The sequence below is a fragment of the Talaromyces stipitatus genome, genomic scaffold (genome assembly GCF_000003125.1).
Source record: "Talaromyces stipitatus ATCC 10500 scf_1105507295523 genomic scaffold, whole genome shotgun sequence".
NCBI classification, from domain to species: domain Eukaryota; kingdom Fungi; phylum Ascomycota; class Eurotiomycetes; order Eurotiales; family Trichocomaceae; genus Talaromyces; species Talaromyces stipitatus.
The window spans coordinates 1,228,352-1,249,461 of NW_002990113.1; the positions used below are offsets into that span (position 1 = coordinate 1,228,352).

Sequence of the window (21,110 nt, forward strand, 5' to 3'; positions counted from 1 at the left end):
GATATTCCTGAAAAAGGTCCCCCGTTGGTTCAATATCCCTCTAATGACAAACACAGACTGACACTGAAAAGCCAAGGCCATGTATACTGAAGAGGTTGATTTAACAAGAATAAGTAGGGTTCCCTTAGAAAAGGTTGTATTGATCTATACTCTATGGATAGATGTGTGGGCGAGCAATGATTTGCTTCGCGGTATCATACTGTTGGGCGCTGTGTTGCGTGGAGTTGTGTGTGCGGTACGTCTTGCGACGCCTGGGTCCGATCAGGTATATGATGAGCTCAGGCATATCTGCAGTACCATGGCTCAATACATGGTATCGGGAGTGCGGCACAGCCGGTGCTCATGGATGAGAGTTGAGACGAGTATGAGAGCCACTAATTGCGCCAGACCTTATGTCTAGGGCAGTTCATGGGACCGAACTTTGTTTCATCGCGCCCAGCTAGTAGACAGGTGCAGCCGAAACCTGTAGTCGATAATAAATGAAATCTCCGACATTTTGATAATGCCACAGATAAACCATCAAAACGGCCTCGCAACTTTCCTCGACTCCGCCTGGCCCGTCACCGGATCCTTCATTTCCTTCCAACTAACCGGAAACATCATATTTCCCGCCTCACTCCTGGCCATAACAACACCAAGATCGTTTCGTGCAGTTGTCAAATAATAAAAACTCTGGTCACCCAGCGATATCACACTGCCACGCACAATATCACCAACGCGAAACATCTCTTCTAGAACCACGCGATCCTTCTCAACTGCACGGACATCTTCTTTGCGGATCAGGGCTTGGAAGCGGAGTTCGTCCGATGTGCTTTGATTTTCTGGATTGGCGGCTGAAGTTAGAATTGCGGCGATGTTGTCGTTGTCCGAGACTTGTGTCGCAGCTGTGATATCGTCTAAGACAACGAGGATGGACAATGTAACCTGTCTCTTTTGCACGCGCGTGACTCGCGCAAGAACTATCGAGTCAACGGCAGGTAGTGTGTTGTATTTAGGCCGTTTTGTCCCCGTCGCTGTAGTTGTGGTTGTAGTATGCGCGGACACTTTCTGCACAGTACCGTCAGGCCCAATGTTACCAATCCCAGAGCGCAGGACGCTCAGTATGGATTTTGTCACTTTAGACTTGGTCTGTGAAAGTTGTTCGACAAAAACTGGGCCTGGGATGGATGCACAGATTATTCCATTCTGGACGTGGGTGCCAGTACCAGGAAGATATGTTGATGTCATTGCGAGTTGTTGGCCTGGTACGGCGAGGACTGGTAATGGATTCTCCATGTTGTATCCGAATTGGAGTCGTTAATGTGAAGATGAAGTTGAGTTTAGAAGAAAATAAAATAAGCTGAAAATGTGGAGATATTTGATGTGGGTCTACAGCTCTCCCAGCCAACCATAGCCTACTGCAAACTACTACGCATAGACACTCACTGGCCAAATATTTAATATCTTGGACTATAGTAGGTATCATCATTATTACAACGACTAATAGCGAATTCTAATACAATGTCAAGGGTAGTCCATAAGGACAAAGGAATATGCAAGCAGGAGACGACAGAAACAAGATTCTCAGTGCTCAGCCCGGCCAAAGAAACGCTATAAACAAGATGCAGTATAAAACACCATATGAATGTTCATGAGACAAAAAGAAAAGGAATGTGTCAAGAAGAATACACCAGAAGCGACCGGTGTCTAAGATGAAGAGAGGTGGAGATTAGTTTGCAAGTAAGTTTCAGCCTTCGACCAGCGTTTGTTTTGGCCCTTTGCCGAGTATTTCAAGACATCGTCGTGCGAGTGCGACGACTTCCATTTCTCCCTCGTCTACCTCCTCGTCGTCAGAGTCGATATTCCGATCAGAAATTCGTTTTACTAGTTGCATAATATCCTCTGAATTCGAGATGAGCTCGATAAGTTTCGAGTCTTCGGACTCCAATAACTGTAACAGTGTCCAGATAGCAATGTGCTGGAATGTCGGGTCTCCGCTATCCAGGAATCGAGTGAGGTAACCGTGGAATCCTCCTTCAGGCTCTGTCCAGTCACGAATAAAGATGGAATAATTTCCGACTGTTTACGATGATTAACAAGTGGTCACCAAGAGAGAGTAGAATACGTTGTGGTGCTCTCACCTTTGGAGGACAAGTTTCCCAGAGCCGCAGCACTGTTACCCTGAACTTCGATACTATCACATGCGGTAAGAGGGATCAAGACATCAAACACGCCGAGATTGAGAAGCTGGGGTTTCAATTCGTCGCTAAGAGCCAGGACGGCAATGGCAGCAGTCATTTCTGATTGAACAATAACCGGAACGTTAAGGACAAGGTCCTTGCATTTCTGGACAGCGCCGGCTTGAAGAACAAGCTCTTTATTGCGATCAGAACTAGCTGCCAGATTTCGCAAGGTCGATATAGCGTGACATTGGATCTCTTCGCTATCCTTCGAGCCTAAGAGATCCACTAGAGGTTTCAGGAAGCCGGCATCGATGATAGGCGACTCATTAAGAGGGTGTATAGATATATTTCGGATGCAAGCGACAGCAGAAAGAATGAGTGGAAGGTATGATGACTGAAGAAGGCGTAGGAGAGGAGGCAAGCCCTTTGCGCGAACTATTTCCAGTTGGTATTTCTCATCGGATGCCAGGTTTCGCAGAGCAAGAGCAGCTTGACACTGTACTTTTGGTGTCGACGAATCCATTAATTGAACCAGAGATTGTACTAAGCGAGATTCGGTCTGTGCGAGTCGTTTCCTGTTAGCAGCGTCGACGGCGATATTGCTGAGAGCTGTTGTGCAGTAATACTGCACGTCAACGTCTTCTGACGAAAGTAGTTGGACTAAGACAGGGATGGCACCGGCATTGACCAATTGTTGACGGTTATCATCTGCAAGGTCAGCACCGCATGTATAAAAATGGTAAATTCTCGAGAGATGTTACCTACCAGAATGTGTCATGTTTAACAAAGCCCCGGTGGCATTTCGCTGAACTCGCATGTCTTTCGACTTGGCTAGCCTGGTCAAAGGCACGAGAGCACCAGATCTGGCGATCTTTGACTTGTTCTCCTCATGAGTCGCTAGATTCGTAATACAGCCTACGGCATTACATTGGACCTCGACATTCGGCGACTGCATTTGTTTAATCAATGGCGGAAGACCGCCAAGGTTCACGATAAGCGCCTTGTTTTCCGCTGTAAACAGTCAGCAAATATCCAACGGTTATTCAAGGCGATTGATTCGTACTGTTCACGGCGAGATTTCCTAGCGCTGCGCTTGCGGCCCGTTGGACTTCGATGTCCGGACTTTGAAGCAATTTGAGGATGGGCTCGAGGGTGTCGCGATTGACTTCTCGCACATCTGACCGTTCGCATGTTGTTAGTATACCATTCCACAAGCAGTAGTTCCAATGGAATCGCAATAAAGTACGATATAACAGACCTTGTTCTGTAATTTCGGCAAAGGTCAAACTAGCACTTCGCTGCAGGTCAATGTTATTCGAATCCACCAACGTAGTAAGAGCCCGGAGTGGCTCGCCAGAGAAAAAGTCCAGGTCGGTTTCCGTTCGCTGAAACAACAATAGTTAGTATGAGATCATCCGTTTTCTCGAAAGAGACATTGCCGCGTGGACGGAGTCTTGAAGCCTACATTCTCGAGGTACTGTAACAGATCGGCGACCGCCTCTCGCTCACTATCCTGCAAAATCGTTTCGTAAATACCATCTCTTGAACGACCGCCGAATGGTCCTAAGCAGGCAGATATATGACACCATCGGTCAAGGGTTGAAAAACAAGCAAAACAAGCGTCCTCCATGTCGTCACTAGACAGTTCCCTGGGGACCCTGACGAAGGGGCCCGTACAGGAAAAGTGGCCGTCAAACGGGAATCTTGAATAGCGACGGACGAGGTATCGGAAGACCCTGGGTTAAGTGCGTAGAATAATACAATAGCGAACGCGGTCTTCTAAAGCGGAATCATTACTGAGCGAATGTGGTGGTTGTTGATTAGAGGAGGAACTAAACGAGGATCGGAGTGATCGACGAAGGATGCCTGAGGATTGACTGAGGGCGTCGCGTGATTTGTTGTGGCAAGACAGATAAATTCGCTTATCGGAAAGGGGCCGACTGGAAGACGACGAATACCTAATAGAGTACTCCGGATGAGAGATGGGAGCGATATGGACGAGGTGGTGGTGGTGATGATGATGGTGGTGGTGGTTGGTGAAGGTGGGCAGCTACTGAGAGGATGTCAAATGACTAAGGTTAGCTCCAGTTTCATCACTCCCGCCTATCGTCTAGGTAACTACATGTTATCTTATCGTTTCAATGCAGCATATGATTTACATTTGTAGATAGCTGATATGTTTCTGGCAGATTCAGGTGTAGTAATGTTCTTTAATTGTTAGACAAATCCTATCGGCATCGCCGTATTATCTAGACTGTCAGCAGCTTGTATGAGAATGATAGCACTTAAATATGAGGATATGCATGCGCTAGCTTATCGGGTTGATAATAAGTGAGTAAGTGAGTAAGTAAAATATATATATATATATATATATATATATTGATTTATTCGCAAGTTGGCCGACCAGAAGTTCTTTGAGGTATAGGATACCGGCCGCATTGTTTACCATGTCGTCTGCCTGGCAACGCCCTCAGCAATCCGAGTGCTATCCCAAGTAGAAAAACATTCAAATCTCAGCTGATAGGTCTGATTTTTCAAGCTGGAGAAAGCTACATCATAACACACGTGATCAGACATCTCCAATTGGCGGTGTCGGCTTATCTTCTGATTGGCCCATGTGTCCTGTATGTATCCGTGCATGACGCCTGTATCAGTATACTCTTCTACGGTACAGAGTTCTATGTATATTACTGTATCAGATGTTCTGCGTGTACTTCCGCAAAGGGTACAACTCATACGGTGGAGAAGTCACGCCGAGCTCGCTTGCTTGATAAGTTGCAACTAAGAAAGTTACCTCCAGGGCAGAGCATCAAACATATCCCGATATCAGAGCTATCCAGCTCTAATTGGGCACCGCTTAAGCTACTCGGTATAGGTCTGAGTAATGAGTACTTGGCCAGTGGCTACGGAGCATGCATGTGCAGATTCCTGCGAGCCTCCTATTGGCAAATTCGCCACCCCAGACTTTGAACCCCGCAGAATCCAACTGGAACACGTGAATATGTTCATTCTGCATGAGCTGTCGACTCTCGAAATTCAGACTCTTACTGTCAGTATAGAGATCACCCAGCACTTAACTGATCGATAATAATACTGTCGAATAAAGCTCGGAAGAAGTCGTATGATGGTACAGCGTTTGGCTAGTAACAATACATGTGTATTTCAATTACCAAATTGTAAATACAGTACGGTCCCTTGTGGGGCCATCTCATGATGCTCAACGCATTCAAGTTTTTAAACATCCTATCCTTACTAAGTGCTGAGTTTTACCGCTTACACTCGATGAAAACTCTTCACTCTTTGTCAGCTCTTCCAACTGACTAACTCATAGTCATCCTGTATTCGTACTACCTATACCAATATCCAGGCACCCTCCCGTGTGATCCACCGTCTTATACTCCGTACTCTACTCGTATTGATGTATTTTACCGTCGCACAGGTTGATCGTGTGTTCATGCTGTTCTGACGTATGGTAGGCCGACCAGCCAATCATCGCGCGGTGGCAGTCGAGATAGATTACTAGCGGTATTTCCCTCGTCTAGAGATCGGGCTTTCTCTGCCCCTAATAAAGATTGTTAGTCCCCCGAGTTGCGGTCTTCCCAGATATTTTCTGGACTGTCGCAGGAATTACATAAACATATCTTTATAAAATATCTATATACTACAGCAATTTTCCTATATCTGCGTTCAAAACGTCTCGCCATCAACCCGGTACAATTCGTGCTGGTCCCAATGTCTACCACTACGACTACGGTATCGGAGTCTCAGACTGCGCCTAACCGTGCGGGACGACTCCGCCGTCTCAGCCAACTGCGTGCCTATACACAAAGTCACTTTATCCCATCTTCCTCCTCTTCCTCCTCCTCTGCTGCAACCTCGCCCACATCCGCAGGCAACCAGCGGCGCCATCGCAATAGTCTTAGTCGCGTGGTATCTTTATCGTCGCCTTTCCATATTTCTACTATTGCCGACTCATCGGAGCCGCTGGCGGCGTCTGCGTCTTCTTCGTCTGAGCGCGAGGCTCATCAAACCGATAACAGTACCAGTTCCGACTCGGATCCGCAAGAGCAATCGGTTTCTTCTGTTTCCTCACGATCGCTACCCTCGTCGCATGAAGTATCTTCTGGACTACAGGCCATGGCGGTGGAATCAAACGGACAGCAGGATAACACTACTACGACGGCGACAGTAGACGCCAGTAACGCTAACGACAGCAATCATACCAGCACTGCGAACAAAAAGCCAAAGATGAATAATACAATCCGATTCTTCGCCTATCAAGATACTCATCACTCGTCTCGTCCGTCTCTACAATTCTCCCCGATGACTCGCACCCTACCGTCCGAAGACTGCGTAATTCGAGTCGGACGTTACTCCGAACGCGATGGTGTTCCCCTCGCCAATCCCTCCGAACCATCAGATGCACCGATTGGATTCAAGTCAAAAGTCGTCAGTCGCAAACACTGCGAATTTTCCATGGTCAACGGGCAGTGGCACATCAAGGACGTCGGTAGTTCGTCAGGTACTTTCCTTAACCGCACTCGGCTGAGTCAGCCGAACATGGCTTCCCGATTATATGCCGTTCGAGACGGGGATATTGTACAATTGGGGATTGATTTTAGGGGTGGTGAGGAAATGATTTTCCGATGTGTGCGGATAAGAATTGAGTGTAATCGCACATGGCAACAGAGGCCGAATGAGTTTAAGTGGGTTGCCCTCATTCTGTTCGCTGGACCTTAAGCTGACATTTCAACGTAGTAAAAATACGGAATCTTTGATCAATAACCTGGGGAAAGGCAAAGCAGCTTCGAATTTTGAAGGTTGTCGAGAATGCTCGATCTGCTTGGGCTCCGTTTTGGTAAGAAGTCAAGCGCAACCTCAAGCTAATGACAGGGTCACTAACAATTGTGTTTATGAATAGCGCCCTTACCAATGCCTATTCATGGCAGCCTGCGCACATGTCTGGCACTACAAGTGCATTCGCCGTTTAATACACACACCGGATTACCCGATGTTTCAATGTCCCAACTGCCGCGCATGGACCGATCTCAGTGCCGAGGTAGACGACTCAATGGAGTTTGACGAGGAATCGGCACAGGAAGATACTTCGGATATTAAGCCTGATGCATCTACCGATGCTAATGCTCATTCATCTGGAGAGCAATCACAAGCAGCCATCGAAAGCAATGGAGAAATTGGAACAGAAGACAGGGATCTTGCCACCATTGCGGAGAATTTGCATCTAGGAGAAGAGAGAAACACGCCCATGCAGGACGGTGAAAACCCCGACGGCGCAAATATTACAAGCAAAAACGAGGTACATGCCAGTGGTAACAGCCAATCTGCCAACATACCGATACCTAATGGTTCTTCGTCGCATGGCAATCAGTCCAATTCTCGCTCCGACACACCGGGTCACCATGAGACATTCGAAGATGATCCGATGACTCCTCGCAATGATTCTGGTCCCCTCGCTCTCGACGGCCGAGCCGGGCATTTATAACCCCGTTCGTTCTGATTCTACTTGCTTAATCACTATCCTCTGCCACGCGCTTTGAATGCTTCCACCCCGAATTGTTATATATACCCGGCATCCTTTGCATCATTACTTATGTTCTTGCCGGCTTTTTGGATTATCGACGAAATGCATTGCACTTCGGCGTCTGCGAGAAAAGGAGTTGGGAGATGTACTGACATTTATTCTTATCATCATTGTTTCTTTTATTGATTCAGACAAATCTTTGATTTAGGATGATATGCGAACTAGCGAAGTCATAGTTTATTCTTGTCGACCCTTTTCCTCTGAGTTTTTGTAATTGTAATGGCTGAAATTTGTCTAGATCAACTAACACCTACAGACTACATGCATGACGAACAGAAGACAGAAGCTGCCTCGGTAAGTCGATACATCCAGAACTGAGTTTGATACACATAAAAGACGCTTCAATATATTGATCGATTTAGTATTAATAGCCAGGATGCCCTCCACTTTCATATTAAGTAATCCAAGTTGGGATCAGTATAGATGCGGAGGCCTTCCTTTCGTTGTAGGCCATCATCTGTTTGCCGCTCGAGACCTTGCAATATGATTGCGAGCAAAATCTCGCACAATTCATCAAGTCCGTCCTTTGCTTTAAGCGACCAAGGCCCGCAGGTCTGTATTGAAGGGAATCCTCTAATGCGTTCTTGGATCGATCCGGGAATCCAGATACTCTTGGTAAACTTCGCTCGGCTTTGCAAATAGGAGATACACCTCGTGTCGGTCCTGAGTAACAAGGACCCGGCTATTGGCAGAATGAGCATGCTATCCGCAGGTTGCCTGAATGGCATGAAGTGAAATGACTTCCCACTCCCTTTTTCAATTTCCAACTGTAACTGTTGTTGTTTAACCGAAAGGTCATGTCACAATGGACGTTCATCACACACAACTCGAGAGAGATCAGAATCAAATGATCAAATGATCTTATTACGAGTTCATATGCAGAATCCAGCATGGCTTTCGCAATCAAGATTCCTATTTCTGTATCGGAAGAAAAAAAAAAATTTCGGCTGTATTTGCTTGTTCGTGACTGATCATCACTCAGTTTGGAAGATTGCACCAAGGTGATAAACGTGAAGATAAGGTATTGATCCTGAGTTCGATCTTACTGAAGTGCTTGTTGATGGCATTCTAAGGACTTTTGTAGGCTCTTGTTGCTGGTGAAACTCCCTTCGCCAGTTGCGCAAGAGGATCCTTAGATTCAGATTCAACTTTGGCTGCATTTTCCTGGCTTTGACACGATCTTCTTCAGGAAGATACGTAGGATTTACAGCCCCATACACGAACGTGTTCAAGAAATGGTTTGGGATTCGGGATACTCAGTTCCTCTGTCCATTGTTCAGTTAGTGCTTTTTCATTTCCTTGGCGTACTAAACGTGCTACAATATAGCACGCAGTGTCAACGGCAAAAGGCCATAGATAATCAGGTAAGCCTGCGTTAATTGTCATCGTTGATGAGAGCTCAGAAGATGAAGAAGCGATTTCCCCGACTACCTGCGTACAAGGACTCTGTCTTATCGGCAGCCTTAATAGCGAGAAACAGGATCACTTCTCTATTCAAAGCAAGACAGACACACTAACTAACCATCGGTCCTTATAGCTACCTCGTTGCCCTGACGCATTGGTGCTATCGAATCGTGGAATACGAGATTACAGAGGATAGCCCATTTGTCTTAGAGTTTGGCTTGTTAAAGGAAGATCTGGGCACTTCTCAAGAAATAAATATTACCTAGGCTCAGAATGTTAATTTGAGGCAACAAGATAGACCGATTCCCCGCTAAAAAGTTATTCTATTAAGCAGAGATTCATCAGATAGGAACCTCAACTTCTGAGATGACTGCATCAATGATCTGGTCAGGATCAATATCTTTCAGTATCATCGTCACCGAGCTCAGGTGGCTTCCATATTGTAAACTCCTATCGTCTTCGGGTTTAGCAACTATTATTCGATGACGATAAACCTTCTTGGCAGCAAGACACACCACAGACGGAGTGAGGTAATTAATACCGTGCATTGAGGCGAGAGACCTATATTTGTAAGTAGCTCGCACGAAGGCTGATATGAGAGTCATTCTGATCTTCACAAACTTACTTTGCCACGATCATAAAATATTTAGTAGCTTTGGCAGACACGCCACCCGCAACAGCACGATTGAGTCTTAGGAAGACTACAATATTATGCAAGTAACGGTTGACCTCGGCCGAGACCGATACAGCATCACTTAGCAAGCGTAGATGCAATATCATCTGAACTAATTAGCAACGGACTATCTATTGAATAATGTTACTAATACCATGAACTTACCTGTTCAGGGACTTGACGGTTGTTCGTATGGAAATGGTCATTATACCGTTGCGACTTCCTCACAACAGAAGAGACAGATGCTTGATCATCTGATGGCCATCCCTCATCACCTTCAAGATTTGGTAGGCCTGCATCAATCTCATGGAAATGAGAGAAGAGAAAGAAATCATTCTGATCATCGTTAGAACATTACTCTCGGAGTTGACGAGATAGTACTGACTAAATGCTTGTTCAAGCGGACGGTCCGCTGGACAATATCATCATACCCGATTAAAGGTACGAATAAGAATGTTTTCTGAGTTATATGAATTGATGTTCTGGTGAATATCCGTTTGGAACGAATCAACTGTTCAAGGGTTAACAGATATTAAACACAGGAGAACATGACTTGCGTACCTCTAATGCTTGAATCTGGATATCTGAAGAGACCTTATGAAAGTTCTTTGCAATGACTACATTGACAATTTTTCTTTCATCAAATTGTCCTCCGGTCTGAAATGATGGCAGAGCCTGGACATGTTAGAACAACCGAGGATAGTATCGTTGGTGATAAGATACCTAATCGGGCTAGTGCTTACATTAGACGAGCGGCCTCTTTTCGCATCAGAGACGAGAATGCTATTGCTAAAATTATCTATAGATGTCCTTGAAGAGCAGTCGAGAACAGCGTAGGATAAGCCAAATCTATTTTGACATATCTGTATTGCGTCAGTATGGTGGACGATTTATGTAGTAGAAAATATTACCAGGGCTAGTTCACCGGCAACATCATCAACGTTGACTACCGGAGTCTCAATCACACAATGTCCTTGACAGATAAGAGCAAGTAGTATAGCAAGTTCAAGATCGGTCAGTTCAGATACCAGGTCCTGGATGACGAATGCGTCCATGGTACGTATTGTCCCGGAGTATTTGTGAAGCGGTGGAATAGCAGGAGATTATGATTACTTGCATGACGTCTCCAGCCACATCATTAAGCCATTCCTCTTCCCTAACATGAGATTGATGCTGATATTGTCGGTGATGATGAAGTTGGTATAAGCGTACCCAATGGGCGAGACGGAGAGCGGAAAGAACGGGGCAGTCAATGACACTAAACCAATACAGGCATAGCACACCACTAGCGTAGGGATCCTAGGGCTTAGCGGCAGTCTGTATATTGACGTCTTCTCCACGGATGACTGATGCAGCACAGAGCATCCGGTCCAGCCTGTGTAGCGTATTGATGGCGCTCTAGATACTCCGTCGACTATGGGCCCGCCGAATCCTCGCGCTGATTGGGAGCGCTTGGGTGATCGATTCTTCCAGAAAGTCAGAATCTACGATGGCGTCTTTGACGAAGACTTGGAACTCGAGAATTATGTGATTGCTGCAGCACCGTACGCCGGTGCACTGGGTATAGCTTCCACGATATTTCCTTGTCTATGAGAAAGAAAAAACTAATCTTTTGATATTCTCATGAAGCACTCCATCGAAGTGAAAGTAAGATCTATAGGTATCGGGATGCACAAACTGCCAAAGCGAGTATAGATATCTACTCCTTTTCGGGAAAATCAATTAGTCGGTTTAATGTATGTTTTCCTATGGCTTCATATCTCATCTTCAATTTCTGACAGGATTCTAGTGGGAATATGGAGCAATCAGAGGAATGGGCTGGTCAGACAATGAAGAGCTGCTGGTTGTCGCTGAAGATGGTACTGTTCGCCGCTACTTTGGTCTTCATGGTGACTTTGCACCATTTTCACTAGGTAATGTATGTTATGGTTTGCCGTCAATATTTGATGGTTGTCTAGCTTGCTAACTCTTTCTGCTAGGGTGCTGAGGAATACGGCGTTCGAGCTTGCCGTTTCTGGTCTTCTGGTTTTGTTGCACTACTGTCAAATAACCAACTGATTGCAGTTTCCAACTATAAAGAGCCTAGACCACGGCTCTTGGCCGCCTCACCGGAAGGAGAGGTCTCATCATGGAGCTTAATTCCTCCGGCTTATACTCTGTCTCGCACAGTGGAAGTGCTTCTAGCTGTCGACAAAACATTGTATGTGGTTGATGCGACAGAAGCAGAAGACCGAATGCTGGAAAGCGGTCCATTTAAGCACGTCGCTGCCTCCCCTTCGGGCACTGCAGTAGCTCTTTATACGTGTGACGGCAAAGTGTGGATTGTGAGTAGCGATTTTCAGAACAAATATAGTGAGTACGACACCAGATCGAAAACTGCGCCCGTCACTATGGAATGGTGCGGAGATGATGCCGTCGTTCTTGCCTGGGAGGATGAAATACATCTAGTCGGAAACAACGGAGCATCATCCAAGTAAGTACAAGTTTCGATGGAATCCAAATAGTCTTATATTGACTGTTTCCAAGGCATTACTACGATGGACGTGTACATGTCTTGCCGGAATTTGATGGCGTCTGGTTATTAACAAATGAGTCATGTGAATTCCTCCACAAAATTTCCGGTACGTCTCATGAGGTTCAGTTCCGTGGTATAAATGCTGACTAGATCAAAGCTGTCACTGAGGATGTCTTCCGACTCGGATCCACCTCCCCAGCATCCGTTCTCCTTGATTCAATAGATCTGTTGGAAAAGAAATCAGCAAAGGTCGACGAGAATATGCAACGAATCCGCCCTAGCCTGCCGGAAGCTGTCGATACATGTGTCAGGGCTGCCGGTCAAGAGTTCAACACTGTCTGGCAAAAGCGACTTTTGAAAGCTGCGTCCTTTGGAAAGTCTGTTTTGGAGCTCTATAATAGCGATGAGTTTGTTGATACAACAGAAAGACTAAGGGTACTGAAAGCCGTGCGAGATTTCGAGATTGGCATACCTATTTCCTCCGAACAGTATCTCCGTTTGACCCCGGAGAGATTGTTGGATCGTCTGATCAATCGGCATCATTATCTACTAGCCATTCGAATCTCGGAGTATGTACGCCTTCCCACAGACAAAATTTACGTTCACTGGGCGAGTCAAAAGGTCAAAGCTTCCACCGCCGATGATGATTCCGTATGCAAATTGATCGTGCAGAGGTTGGAAGGGAAGTCGGACATCTCTTTTGAGGTCATTGCTCAATCTGCATATGACGAAGGTCGAGCACATCTGGCTACACAACTTTTAAATTACGAACCCCGAGCTGGAAAGCAGGTACCGCTGCTTCTCAGCATGGAGGAAGATAGCATCGCACTAGATAAGGCAATGGAAAGTGGAGATCCAGATCTGATCTACTATGTCTTGCTACATCTGAGGAAAAAGCTCCCGCTGTCGACGTTCTTCAGAACAATTAATGATAGGCCTGTTGCAGCTGCTTTGGTCGAATCATCAGCGCGAGATGGTGATGTGGAGATATTAAAGGACTTATATTACCAGGATGACAGACCTATTGACGGATCTAACATACTTATTTCAGAAGCATTTTCTCGAGAGGACGTTCACGCAAAGATAGACAAATTGGGCTTGGCCTCTCGTGTGCTGTCAGACGCAAAGGATGCCGCAACACAGTTTCAGCAAAAGTCTATCCTTGAAGCCACCCAACTCCTTCGAGTGCAAGAAGGCCTAGACAAAGAACTATCTGACGGTCCCGAATATGTCGGACTTAGTCTCAATGAGACTGTCTACCGCCTGATAAAGTCAGGGTATGGGAAGAGAGCACAAAAGCTCTATAGCGACTTCAAAATGTCAGAGGCAACGTTCTGGTGGATTCGGCTGAGGGCTCTAGTTGCAAAACGAGATTGGGGAGAGTTAGAGGAGATTTCCAAGATGAGAAAATCGCCTATTGGCTGGGAGGTATGGCTAGACACGAAGACCTTGAATTTCAATATATACAAAATTGCTGACGTCCGATATAGCCTTTTTTTGCCGAAGCATTGGGGGCAGGAAACACCAAAATCGCATCGACTTTTGTTCCTAAATGCACCAATCTAACCGTCGCTGAAAGGATTGAAATGTGGCTGAAGTGTGGGATGATCGTGAAGGCAGGGGAAGAGGCCTTGAAAGCAAAGGACTTCAACACGTTGGAAGTCTTGAGAACGAAGGCTTCTGACACTGCATTGGGTGAGATAGATCGCATGATTAATCAACTCCGACCCAGGAAATAAGCTAACCCAAACAAAACTCCGAATATATCCCTCTCTTTATTTCTGTTTTTACTATATGAGGCCTGTCATTTCTCAAGTAATATTGTCATCATCATCAGCTGCTGCATGCTCTATAGGCGGCAAAGAGCTTCCAACGGATGCTGTAACGGTAGTTTTGTCTAATGTGATGGGAGCAGCTGATACAAGCTTCTCATCTTCATCCACCTGCTCACCATCACTTTCTTGAGTTTGCTGGAGGATCTTCGCGGCCTTAGCGTGCTTGCCATTCAAATCTTCCCATTGTACCTATAACCATAGATATGAGCGAATTACCCCAGTGTAACACATCGGTACCAAATCCACATACCTTGCGCGCGCTAACAATTTTCGAGTACGAAGATTTCGCCTTCTCAACCTTGGTTTCCAATCGATCAAAAATCATCTCTCCTCTTTCGATGCCTTTCTGTTGCCGTAGACGTTGCGATCGAGTCAACTTCTTATTCTTGGCTTTCTTCTTCAATACACCGGCATTTCCATGTGCTGCGAGAACGCTGTGAGATTTCGTTGGCGCCTCAACACGTGGCATTGACTCTAGAGATTTGTCGACTTCGGTAGGTGAGGTTCCTCGACGGGCAGCGCGAGAGTGGACAGAGGTCGCTAGATCGATACATTTTAGCTGAGATGTTCCGAAGGAGAATTTGCTTGAAATATTTACATTTATTTTTAAGTTTCCCTGTTCGTCCCATGATGGCTATAATGTATGATTGATTTGGTGCAATCATGTATACCATGAAGGAAATCAGCTGTGTGGGGAAATTAAATTGTTTATCGATAAAAGAGTTTTCCGACGCGGCATAGAGACCAACAGCGAAGTTGCCGCATCAATAATAATTGCCATCTCCGAAGTTCATCTACCACCATCTCACTCCGGTATCATGCTTTCTTGCCCATGGGCTCTTTTACCGACCTTAACACTTGCGCTGAAGAGAAGAAGGCTTGATCTACCATGAGGTATCTTTTCAAATGATCGATTCCACCGTCACCTCCTTTCAGAAGCTATTCCTCTGTCCTCTTCTCTAGCCATGAGTTACCATGGTTTCACCTTGGATTCATCCATATTCGCCGGCTTTACTCAATATGACTTCAAATCACAGGATCCACAAAGCATAGTGGCTCTCGTTGGCACTTCGATATTCTTCCTATATTGTGTATTCCCTTATATGGGATCTTTACCGTTTACGATCGCCCATCATCTATGGAACGTGCTTGTCTACGCCATTCCATCTCGTATAGTGGCAGCGCTGGATGCAGAAAACAAAGAAACTTCGGTCTTTCGAGCTTCATCGACGTATTCGACTTTCTACGAAAAGGAACAGGCCATGCGCCGCATAGTCGGGTTTGAGAAAGGCTCTTTGGATTCTATATTGCCACGAGGGCGGAGGCTCTCAAGCTTAGGAAATTCCTGGCTTGGGAGCAGAGATTTGGTTCCACCTGGTCTTGGAAACTGGGATAATAGTTGCTATCAGAACAGTGTTATACAGGGATTAGCCTCTCTTCGATCGTTTGCGAATTACCTCGATCGCAACATACTTAAACTGGACACGCGAGGCAGGCTGTCGACTCACCACGCCCTCAAAGATATTATAGAACGGCTGAATGATCCAGGCAATCATGGTCAGAAACTTTGGATACCATCCGAACTCAAGTCGATGAGCAGCTGGCAGCAACAGGATGCTCAGGAATACTTCTCGAAGATCGCGGATCAACTCGATAGAGAGGTTCGGGAAGCCTCTAAAATGATTACAACAAATGCTGGTTTGAGGATATCAAATCACGGGGAGCACATCATGGGGATCTCGAACCCTGAGCATGAGAAGTTAGTTGATGGGGGTGTTGAGCAGCCAAATGTTATGCATAATCCATTAGAGGGTCTCCTCGCCCAACGTGTCGGTTGCATCCGCTGTGGTTGGACAGAAGGATTATCGCTGATTCCATTCAACTGCTTGACCGTTTCTCTTGGCAAAAACAGAGAGTACGATATCCGAGCCTGCCTTGACGATTATATGGCTTTGGAGACTATTGAGGGCGTTGAATGCGCAAAGTGCACACTACTACGTATGCGAGATCAGCTAAATCATCTTCTCAAGCAGATTGAAGAAGACGACAACATTGTACAAGGGGCCCAGGCGGCGACTGTGGCGTCGAGTCTGAAGAGTTCTGCTCAATCTCGTTTGCAAGCTGTGCAAGAGGCTTTAGATGAAGAAGACTTTACCGAAAAAGCTCTGTCAAAGAAATGTCATATACCCTCAAAGAATAGGGTATCAGTTACGAAATCTCGTCAGGCGGTTATTGCGAGAGCTCCAAAGAATTTGGTGATTCATGTTAATCGGAGTGTTTTTGACGAGGAAACTGGTGCTTTACGGAAGAACCATGCAGATGTCAGATTTCCCCGTTCTCTTGATCTCGGCGAGTGGTGTCTTGGTACGCGGGATGTGATGAAAGAGACAGATTCTCCAGAGGTTTGGAATACAGATTCACAAACTTCTATGCTTCCAAATGCGGGAGAAGTTTCTCCCCGGAAATATGAGTTACAAGCTGTTTTGGCGCATTACGGAAGACACGAGAATGGGCATTATATCTGTTTCCGAAAATTCTCGACTCAGGATTTCCCTACCGTCTCCGAGGACATGGAGACTGAGAAGCAAGCGAAGCATCACTGGTTCCGACTCAGTGATGAAGACGTTCGTTTGGTTAGTGAACAAACAGTATTTGACCAAGGCGGTGTTTTCATGTTATTTTATGAGTGTGTCGACGAGCCGCAGTCAAGCTGGAATGACGTTTCCGGTGAGCTCTCTGAGAATAACTTGGTTATGAGAAATGAGCAGACATCAAAGCCATACCCAGGGCCCGAGAAGCAACCTGACACCTCGGCCTTTGTCAAAATCCGGACATCATCCCCTGGCTCTGATACTTCGGATATCAGCATGGACTCGGAATTCTCATCCGCTCGCCTGACTCAAAGCTCGTCAGACACATCTAACCCCATCCTTGAGCTCGATGATGTAAAGCAGAGATTACCTTGTGTCCATATGATTGCGGCTTGATTGCCAATTTTTTTTATTTTTTTTTTTATTTTTTTTTTTATTTGATACCCTTTTTTTTTTCCCTCATCGAGTGAATATGTTCCTCATGACAAAGGTTTTAAAAGGCCGACTGAGTCACTTATGCAATGATTTGCTAGTATACGCATGGATATTTTCTGACAGAACTGGCGTTTGGGCTTCTAGGATTGTACACTAGTTGATAGGAGTGCACATCACGAATATGACAGGGTTTGGTCCTTCGAATTGAGATATATTTCAAAAGACGTCAGATCTTGTATACATAGCGATGCTTCGTACGAAATGCTACGATGTGGTAGCAGTGAATAGAATAGAAACAGATACCCGAAACTCCATCCATCCCAAACCATTTGGGTATGTGAATACAGCAGACCTTTTGAGGCGCCGATATCACAGACCGAGTAGATGTCCCACAAATAAACCGAACCTAGAAAACACCAGCTCTAGACATAACATCCCGAAACTGCTCCAAGGTCACTCCCTTTTGTAGTACATCACCCCCATTCGCCTCCCGAATCATATCCTTCAACAAATCATCGCCAACATTATCTTCCTTGAGATCCCGCGTTATTCGCCGCAGATGATTTAATGTAATAGGTCCCTCGGATCCCTGTGTAAATAAACGATACGCTGCATCAACTTCAGCGTCAAGCGCATCGTCGCCACGCATATGCAATTTTGCGGCTGCTACAGAAACGAAAGCGTCGTAGGTCAGGAAACCGGTAGAGGTGGGATCGACTGCGGCGACGATGGAGGAGAGTTCTGACGATGAATCCGGTGGAAGACCCAGTGCTCTGTTTTCGTTCAGTTTTTAGACACGGCAATCATCGTCTTCAAGCTCTTTCTTCGACGGGGACGTACACAAGAGCTCGTCGCACATCCTTCGTGCGCATTACGCCTTCCTTCTCATCTTTGAACTCTTCATTTTTATCTGCAAAGAGTCCGAATGCTTCTTTTATTTCATTTTCTTCCTCCGCGGTGATATTGTTCTCTTTCGCGAGTTTGGATTGTCGGCCTTTCTTCTCTTTGGGAGCTCCGCCGCCTCTTCGTTTCGGGGGCTAGATGGAAAACGACTGGTTAGAATTCTGCTTAGAGAAGAGAGAATGTTCTCGAATGAAGACAAGAGCTTACCATGCTACTTAGATCTGATGCGACGTAGGAGATTGCTGGTTAAGACGAGAGGCGCATAGTTGACTGCCCATGTGATTCAATCGATGAGGGGCGGAGATAAAAGAAAGAGAACGCCGACGGACGGGCACCGGATGAGATTTAGCGGGTGTAACACTTGATAGCTGCCTGGCTGAGCATTTAAGAAGCTCAAAATATTCATCAATAAATTTGTTATTCTGCTACCTTTGTGTATTCTCCCTCTCAAAATGGATGTGGAACTGTACGTTTACGATCTCTCTGGCGTAAGTTTGTTCGTTCCAGTTTATTCAATCATTTTGGTCCGCTACTAACGATGGTTTCCAGGGCCTGGCACGGATGGTAAGATATCAAGTGTCTGAGAAGGATGGCAAGGTCTGACTTGCTTAGTACTCCATGTCCTTGACAGGGATCCAGATTGATGCCATATATCACACTTCGCTTGTCTTTGGAGGGGTTGAATACTTTTTTGGCCAGGGTGTTCATAGGACGGTCCCTGGAACAACACATCATGGACAGCCCATGGAGAAGCTTCATATGGGGCGAACAGAGTTGCCGAACGAGGTTATTCAGGAGTACCTTGAATCTCTAGCGCAGATATATACTCCGGAGGTAAGTACAGAAACCATAAGTATGGTTTCCATGGGACGAATGAACTGACGTTATAGTAGTCCTACGACCTGTTTATGCATAACTGCAACAACTTCACTCAAGATCTGTCCATGTTCCTCCTTGGAAAAGGCATTCCGGAGCATATTCAGTCTTTGCCCAAAACATTTTTGAGCACTCCTCTCGGACAGATGTTACGACCACAGATTGATAGAGCAATGCGTGGCATCACACAAGCAGACCCCGGTCCACAAATACCTGCTCCATCTGCTCAAACACCTCATAGACCACCCGGACCAACAGTATCTGCTGTACATGCGACACAAGATCTCAGGGGATACGTAAGAAACGTCAGCAACCTGCGAGAATTAGACGAACAACTATCCCTTGCCAAGGACTCTTGCGCCTGCATATTCTTCACATCTTCAGCATGTGCCCCATGCAAAATAGCTTATCCGGCATATGACGAACTTGCAGAAGAAGCTGGAGACAAAGCCATTCTCATCAAAGTTGACCTCAATACGGCATTTGACGTTTCAACACGATACAACGTTCGCGCCACGCCAACTTTTATGACTTTTCTTAAGGGCAAAAAGGAGCACGAGTGGACGGGAGCCAATCCTGCTGAACTCAAGGGCAACATTAGATTGTTGATACAATCTGCTTTCCCGCCGCATCCTCATACTGCTCTTCGCCTTCCTAGTCTACAGCGGGAAATTACGAATTATGTGCTTTATACGAGGATACCTCCCATGGAAAAATTGCTACAGAAGATTGGGTCATATCAGCAGGATCCCACAATTATAGGACTGGTTGAATTTATAAAAACAAGATTGACGGCACCTGCTGATGCAGCAGTACCGAATCTTGCTTTCCTGGCTCAGTTCATTCAATCGACACTTCCTTCGATTCCGAAAGATAGCCTTTTTGCATTGGTCGATTTGATCCGGGTAGCCTTTGTCGACCCTCGTGTAAGCGGTTTCTTCGCAGAGGAGGCAGGCCAACGAACTCTTTTAGCCTTACTTTCTCCTTCATCTGACCTCGCCTCTTGTCCCTACAACCTACGAATTGTCATGCTTCAACTGGCATGCAACTTCTTTTCATCATCGTTATTCCCGCAGCAAATCACCACGAACCACGAATTACGCGAATCATGCATTCGATTGCTCACAGGCTGTCTTCTAGACAGCCACACTAATCTGCGCGTGGTCGCAGCATCATTTGCGCATAACCTAGCAGCATATAACCACAACGAACGATTCGCCAGTCGACCAGATAAGTTGACCGAAGAAGATCAAGTCGAAATCGCAGCATCGCTGGTTGAAGCTATTAATACCGAAGAGGAGAGCGTTGAGGCATTGCATGGGTTCCTGTTTGCACTTGGGTTATTGCTGTATGAGGCGCCTGTTGACGGCGGTCTGATGGATCTTTGTCGAGCGATGGGCATAGCAGAGTTGATTACTGCTAAGAAGCAGATTGAGAAGATGAAGGGCGAGCCTCTTCTGAAGGAAATTGGGCAAGAGTTGTTTGGCAAAGGGTTGAAATAAGTTATGTTAAGTTACGTTACTTAGTTAACTTGTTAACAATAAGAGAGATAATTAATTACATAAGCATCCTTATCGATTGCCGTAGCAACCGGAACGAACAGCTGGCTGTCACTAGCCTGATTAGGTAAAAACAAAACTGAACAAGATCAAGGTACAGGACCTCAACATCACGTTGATGATAGTTATTAATTGTTGACGGTTATGTGTATACTTATAATCAATCCTCGGTCGATTTTATATTCTTGAATTAGTGCCCTAAAGAGAGTCAGTGGCAGCTCTCCCAGCCTGAGATCAATCACCACGTGCGGGGTTTCCTTGTAAGTAAACATTCTTCGTCACCATCGCACTTTACTCACTGACAATCTGAATCGCAAGATACCCATACCTTGAGCGACGCTCTTGCCTTGGCCAATTCGGTAGATACCAAGGACCTAGAGAACCCAGGATACTCCTCTACAACGGATTCCGCTGCAAAACACAGAAAAAGGTACCGTACCAACAAGGACGATCAAAAGTCGCCGTTTCTTTTTCTCTATCGAATCCATGACAGACCCATCATAAACTCATACAAAACACGTTTTTTCATGTACCACTATTACATCACCCGCCAAC

At 45.8% G+C, this 21,110-nt stretch overlaps 9 protein-coding genes across 10 annotated transcripts, besides 3 other annotated features; 4 read left to right on the top strand and 5 right to left on the bottom strand.

Moving 5' to 3' along the window:
- Window positions 1-121: 121 nt before the first annotated feature.
- TSTA_063720 (exosome complex subunit Csl4, putative) lies at window positions 122-1,468 on the bottom strand (the record flags this gene model as incomplete). Its single annotated transcript, XM_002340242.1, has 2 exons — window positions 122-1,256; window positions 1,426-1,468. 2 exons carry the CDS (start codon window positions 1,466-1,468, stop codon window positions 520-522), a joined length of 780 nt encoding a protein of 259 aa, XP_002340283.1. The 3' UTR covers window positions 122-519.
- Window positions 1,469-1,726: 258 nt separating this feature from the next.
- Window positions 1,727-4,190, bottom strand: TSTA_063730 (vacuolar armadillo repeat protein Vac8, putative; the record flags this gene model as incomplete). The annotated part of the gene is made up of 6 exons (XM_002340243.1): window positions 3,628-4,190; window positions 3,421-3,547; window positions 3,226-3,339; window positions 2,928-3,173; window positions 2,121-2,870; window positions 1,727-2,058 (listed from the first exon to the last, which is right to left on the bottom strand). Exons 1-6 carry the CDS (start codon window positions 3,790-3,792, stop codon window positions 1,727-1,729), a joined length of 1,734 nt encoding a protein of 577 aa, XP_002340284.1. The 5' UTR covers window positions 3,793-4,190.
- Window positions 4,164-4,208: a microsatellite.
- A 306-nt stretch (window positions 4,209-4,514) lies between these two features.
- Window positions 4,515-4,542: a microsatellite.
- A 1,237-nt stretch (window positions 4,543-5,779) lies between these two features.
- TSTA_063740 (FHA domain protein) lies at window positions 5,780-7,978 on the top strand. The gene is made up of 3 exons (XM_002340244.1): window positions 5,780-6,868; window positions 6,921-7,020; window positions 7,084-7,978. Exons 1-3 carry the CDS (start codon window positions 5,895-5,897, stop codon window positions 7,663-7,665), a joined length of 1,656 nt encoding a protein of 551 aa, XP_002340285.1. The 5' UTR covers window positions 5,780-5,894; the 3' UTR covers window positions 7,666-7,978.
- A 1,440-nt stretch (window positions 7,979-9,418) lies between these two features.
- TSTA_063750 (uncharacterized protein) lies at window positions 9,419-11,034 on the bottom strand. Its single transcript, XM_002340245.1, has 7 exons — window positions 10,753-11,034; window positions 10,585-10,704; window positions 10,403-10,516; window positions 10,227-10,352; window positions 10,007-10,177; window positions 9,794-9,948; window positions 9,419-9,729 (listed from the first exon to the last, which is right to left on the bottom strand). Exons 1-7 carry the CDS (start codon window positions 10,894-10,896, stop codon window positions 9,510-9,512), a joined length of 1,050 nt encoding a protein of 349 aa, XP_002340286.1. The 5' UTR covers window positions 10,897-11,034; the 3' UTR covers window positions 9,419-9,509.
- A 223-nt stretch (window positions 11,035-11,257) lies between these two features.
- On the top strand, window positions 11,258-14,452 carry TSTA_063760 (vacuolar protein sorting vps16, putative; the record flags this gene model as incomplete). The annotated part of the gene is made up of 7 exons (XM_002340246.1): window positions 11,258-11,402; window positions 11,471-11,577; window positions 11,631-11,759; window positions 11,821-12,314; window positions 12,368-12,462; window positions 12,514-13,784; window positions 13,847-14,452. The coding sequence occupies 7 exons, from the start codon at window positions 11,258-11,260 to the stop codon at window positions 14,093-14,095; spliced, it is 2,490 nt and encodes an 829-aa protein (XP_002340287.1). The 3' UTR covers window positions 14,096-14,452.
- TSTA_063770 (uncharacterized protein) lies at window positions 13,324-14,872 on the bottom strand. Its single transcript, XM_002340247.1, has 3 exons — window positions 14,790-14,872; window positions 14,442-14,731; window positions 13,324-14,380 (listed from the first exon to the last, which is right to left on the bottom strand). Exons 1-3 carry the CDS (start codon window positions 14,863-14,865, stop codon window positions 14,168-14,170), a joined length of 579 nt encoding a protein of 192 aa, XP_002340288.1. The 5' UTR covers window positions 14,866-14,872; the 3' UTR covers window positions 13,324-14,167.
- Window positions 14,873-15,062: 190 nt separating this feature from the next.
- TSTA_063780 (ubiquitin C-terminal hydrolase, putative) lies at window positions 15,063-17,178 on the top strand (the record flags this gene model as incomplete). The annotated part of the gene is made up of 2 exons (XM_002340248.1): window positions 15,063-16,369; window positions 16,400-17,178. Exons 1-2 carry the CDS (start codon window positions 15,157-15,159, stop codon window positions 17,176-17,178), a joined length of 1,992 nt encoding a protein of 663 aa, XP_002340289.1. The 5' UTR covers window positions 15,063-15,156.
- Window positions 16,071-18,419, bottom strand: TSTA_063790 (EF-hand superfamily Ca2+modulated protein). 2 transcript variants are annotated; one of them, XM_002340249.1, is made up of 3 exons: window positions 18,328-18,419; window positions 18,058-18,254; window positions 16,071-17,990 (listed from the first exon to the last, which is right to left on the bottom strand). In XM_002340249.1, exons 1-3 carry the CDS (start codon window positions 18,328-18,330, stop codon window positions 17,624-17,626), a joined length of 567 nt encoding a protein of 188 aa, XP_002340290.1. In that variant the 5' UTR covers window positions 18,331-18,419; the 3' UTR covers window positions 16,071-17,623. The 2 variants fall into 2 exon arrangements, with proteins under 2 accessions (XP_002340290.1, XP_002340291.1); XM_002340250.1 differs by having other exon boundaries at window positions 18,058-18,328.
- Window positions 17,189-17,221: a microsatellite.
- Window positions 18,420-18,572: 153 nt separating the features above from the next.
- TSTA_063800 (thioredoxin, putative) lies at window positions 18,573-20,567 on the top strand (the record flags this gene model as incomplete). Its single annotated transcript, XM_002340251.1, has 3 exons — window positions 18,573-18,608; window positions 18,733-18,954; window positions 19,014-20,567. The coding sequence occupies 3 exons, from the start codon at window positions 18,573-18,575 to the stop codon at window positions 20,496-20,498; spliced, it is 1,743 nt and encodes a 580-aa protein (XP_002340292.1). The 3' UTR covers window positions 20,499-20,567.
- Window positions 20,568-21,110: the final 543 nt, after the last annotated feature.

What these genes read in the sequence shown, in the direction of transcription:
- TSTA_063790 (XM_002340249.1), bottom strand. An exon ending in GATGTGCGACGAGCTCTTGT is followed by an intron (nt 17,991 to 18,057) that starts GTACGTCCCCGT and finishes GAACGAAAACAG; the next exon opens with AGCACTGGGTCTTCCACCGG.
- TSTA_063740 (XM_002340244.1), top strand. Translation starts at nt 5,895, where the DNA reads ATGTCTACCACTACGACTACGGTATCGGAGTCTCAGACTGCGCCTAAC. An exon ending in CAGAGGCCGAATGAGTTTAA is followed by an intron (nt 6,869 to 6,920) that starts GTGGGTTGCCCT and finishes ATTTCAACGTAG; the next exon opens with TAAAAATACGGAATCTTTGA. An exon ending in TCTGCTTGGGCTCCGTTTTG is followed by an intron (nt 7,021 to 7,083) that starts GTAAGAAGTCAA and finishes GTTTATGAATAG; the next exon opens with CGCCCTTACCAATGCCTATT.
- TSTA_063750 (XM_002340245.1), bottom strand. Translation starts at nt 10,896, where the DNA reads ATGGACGCATTCGTCATCCAGGACCTGGTATCTGAACTGACCGATCTT. An exon ending in TCCGCTTGAACAAGCATTTA is followed by an intron (nt 10,178 to 10,226) that starts GTCAGTACTATC and finishes AACGATGATCAG; the next exon opens with AATGATTTCTTTCTCTTCTC. An exon ending in TATTTTATGATCGTGGCAAA is followed by an intron (nt 9,730 to 9,793) that starts GTAAGTTTGTGA and finishes TTACAAATATAG; the next exon opens with GTCTCTCGCCTCAATGCACG.
- TSTA_063770 (XM_002340247.1), bottom strand. Translation starts at nt 14,865, where the DNA reads ATGGTATACATGATTGCACCAAATCAATCATACATTATAGCCATCATG. An exon ending in AGGGAAACTTAAAAATAAAT is followed by an intron (nt 14,732 to 14,789) that starts GTAAATATTTCA and finishes GTATCGATCTAG; the next exon opens with CGACCTCTGTCCACTCTCGC. An exon ending in AAATTGTTAGCGCGCGCAAG is followed by an intron (nt 14,381 to 14,441) that starts GTATGTGGATTT and finishes CTATGGTTATAG; the next exon opens with GTACAATGGGAAGATTTGAA.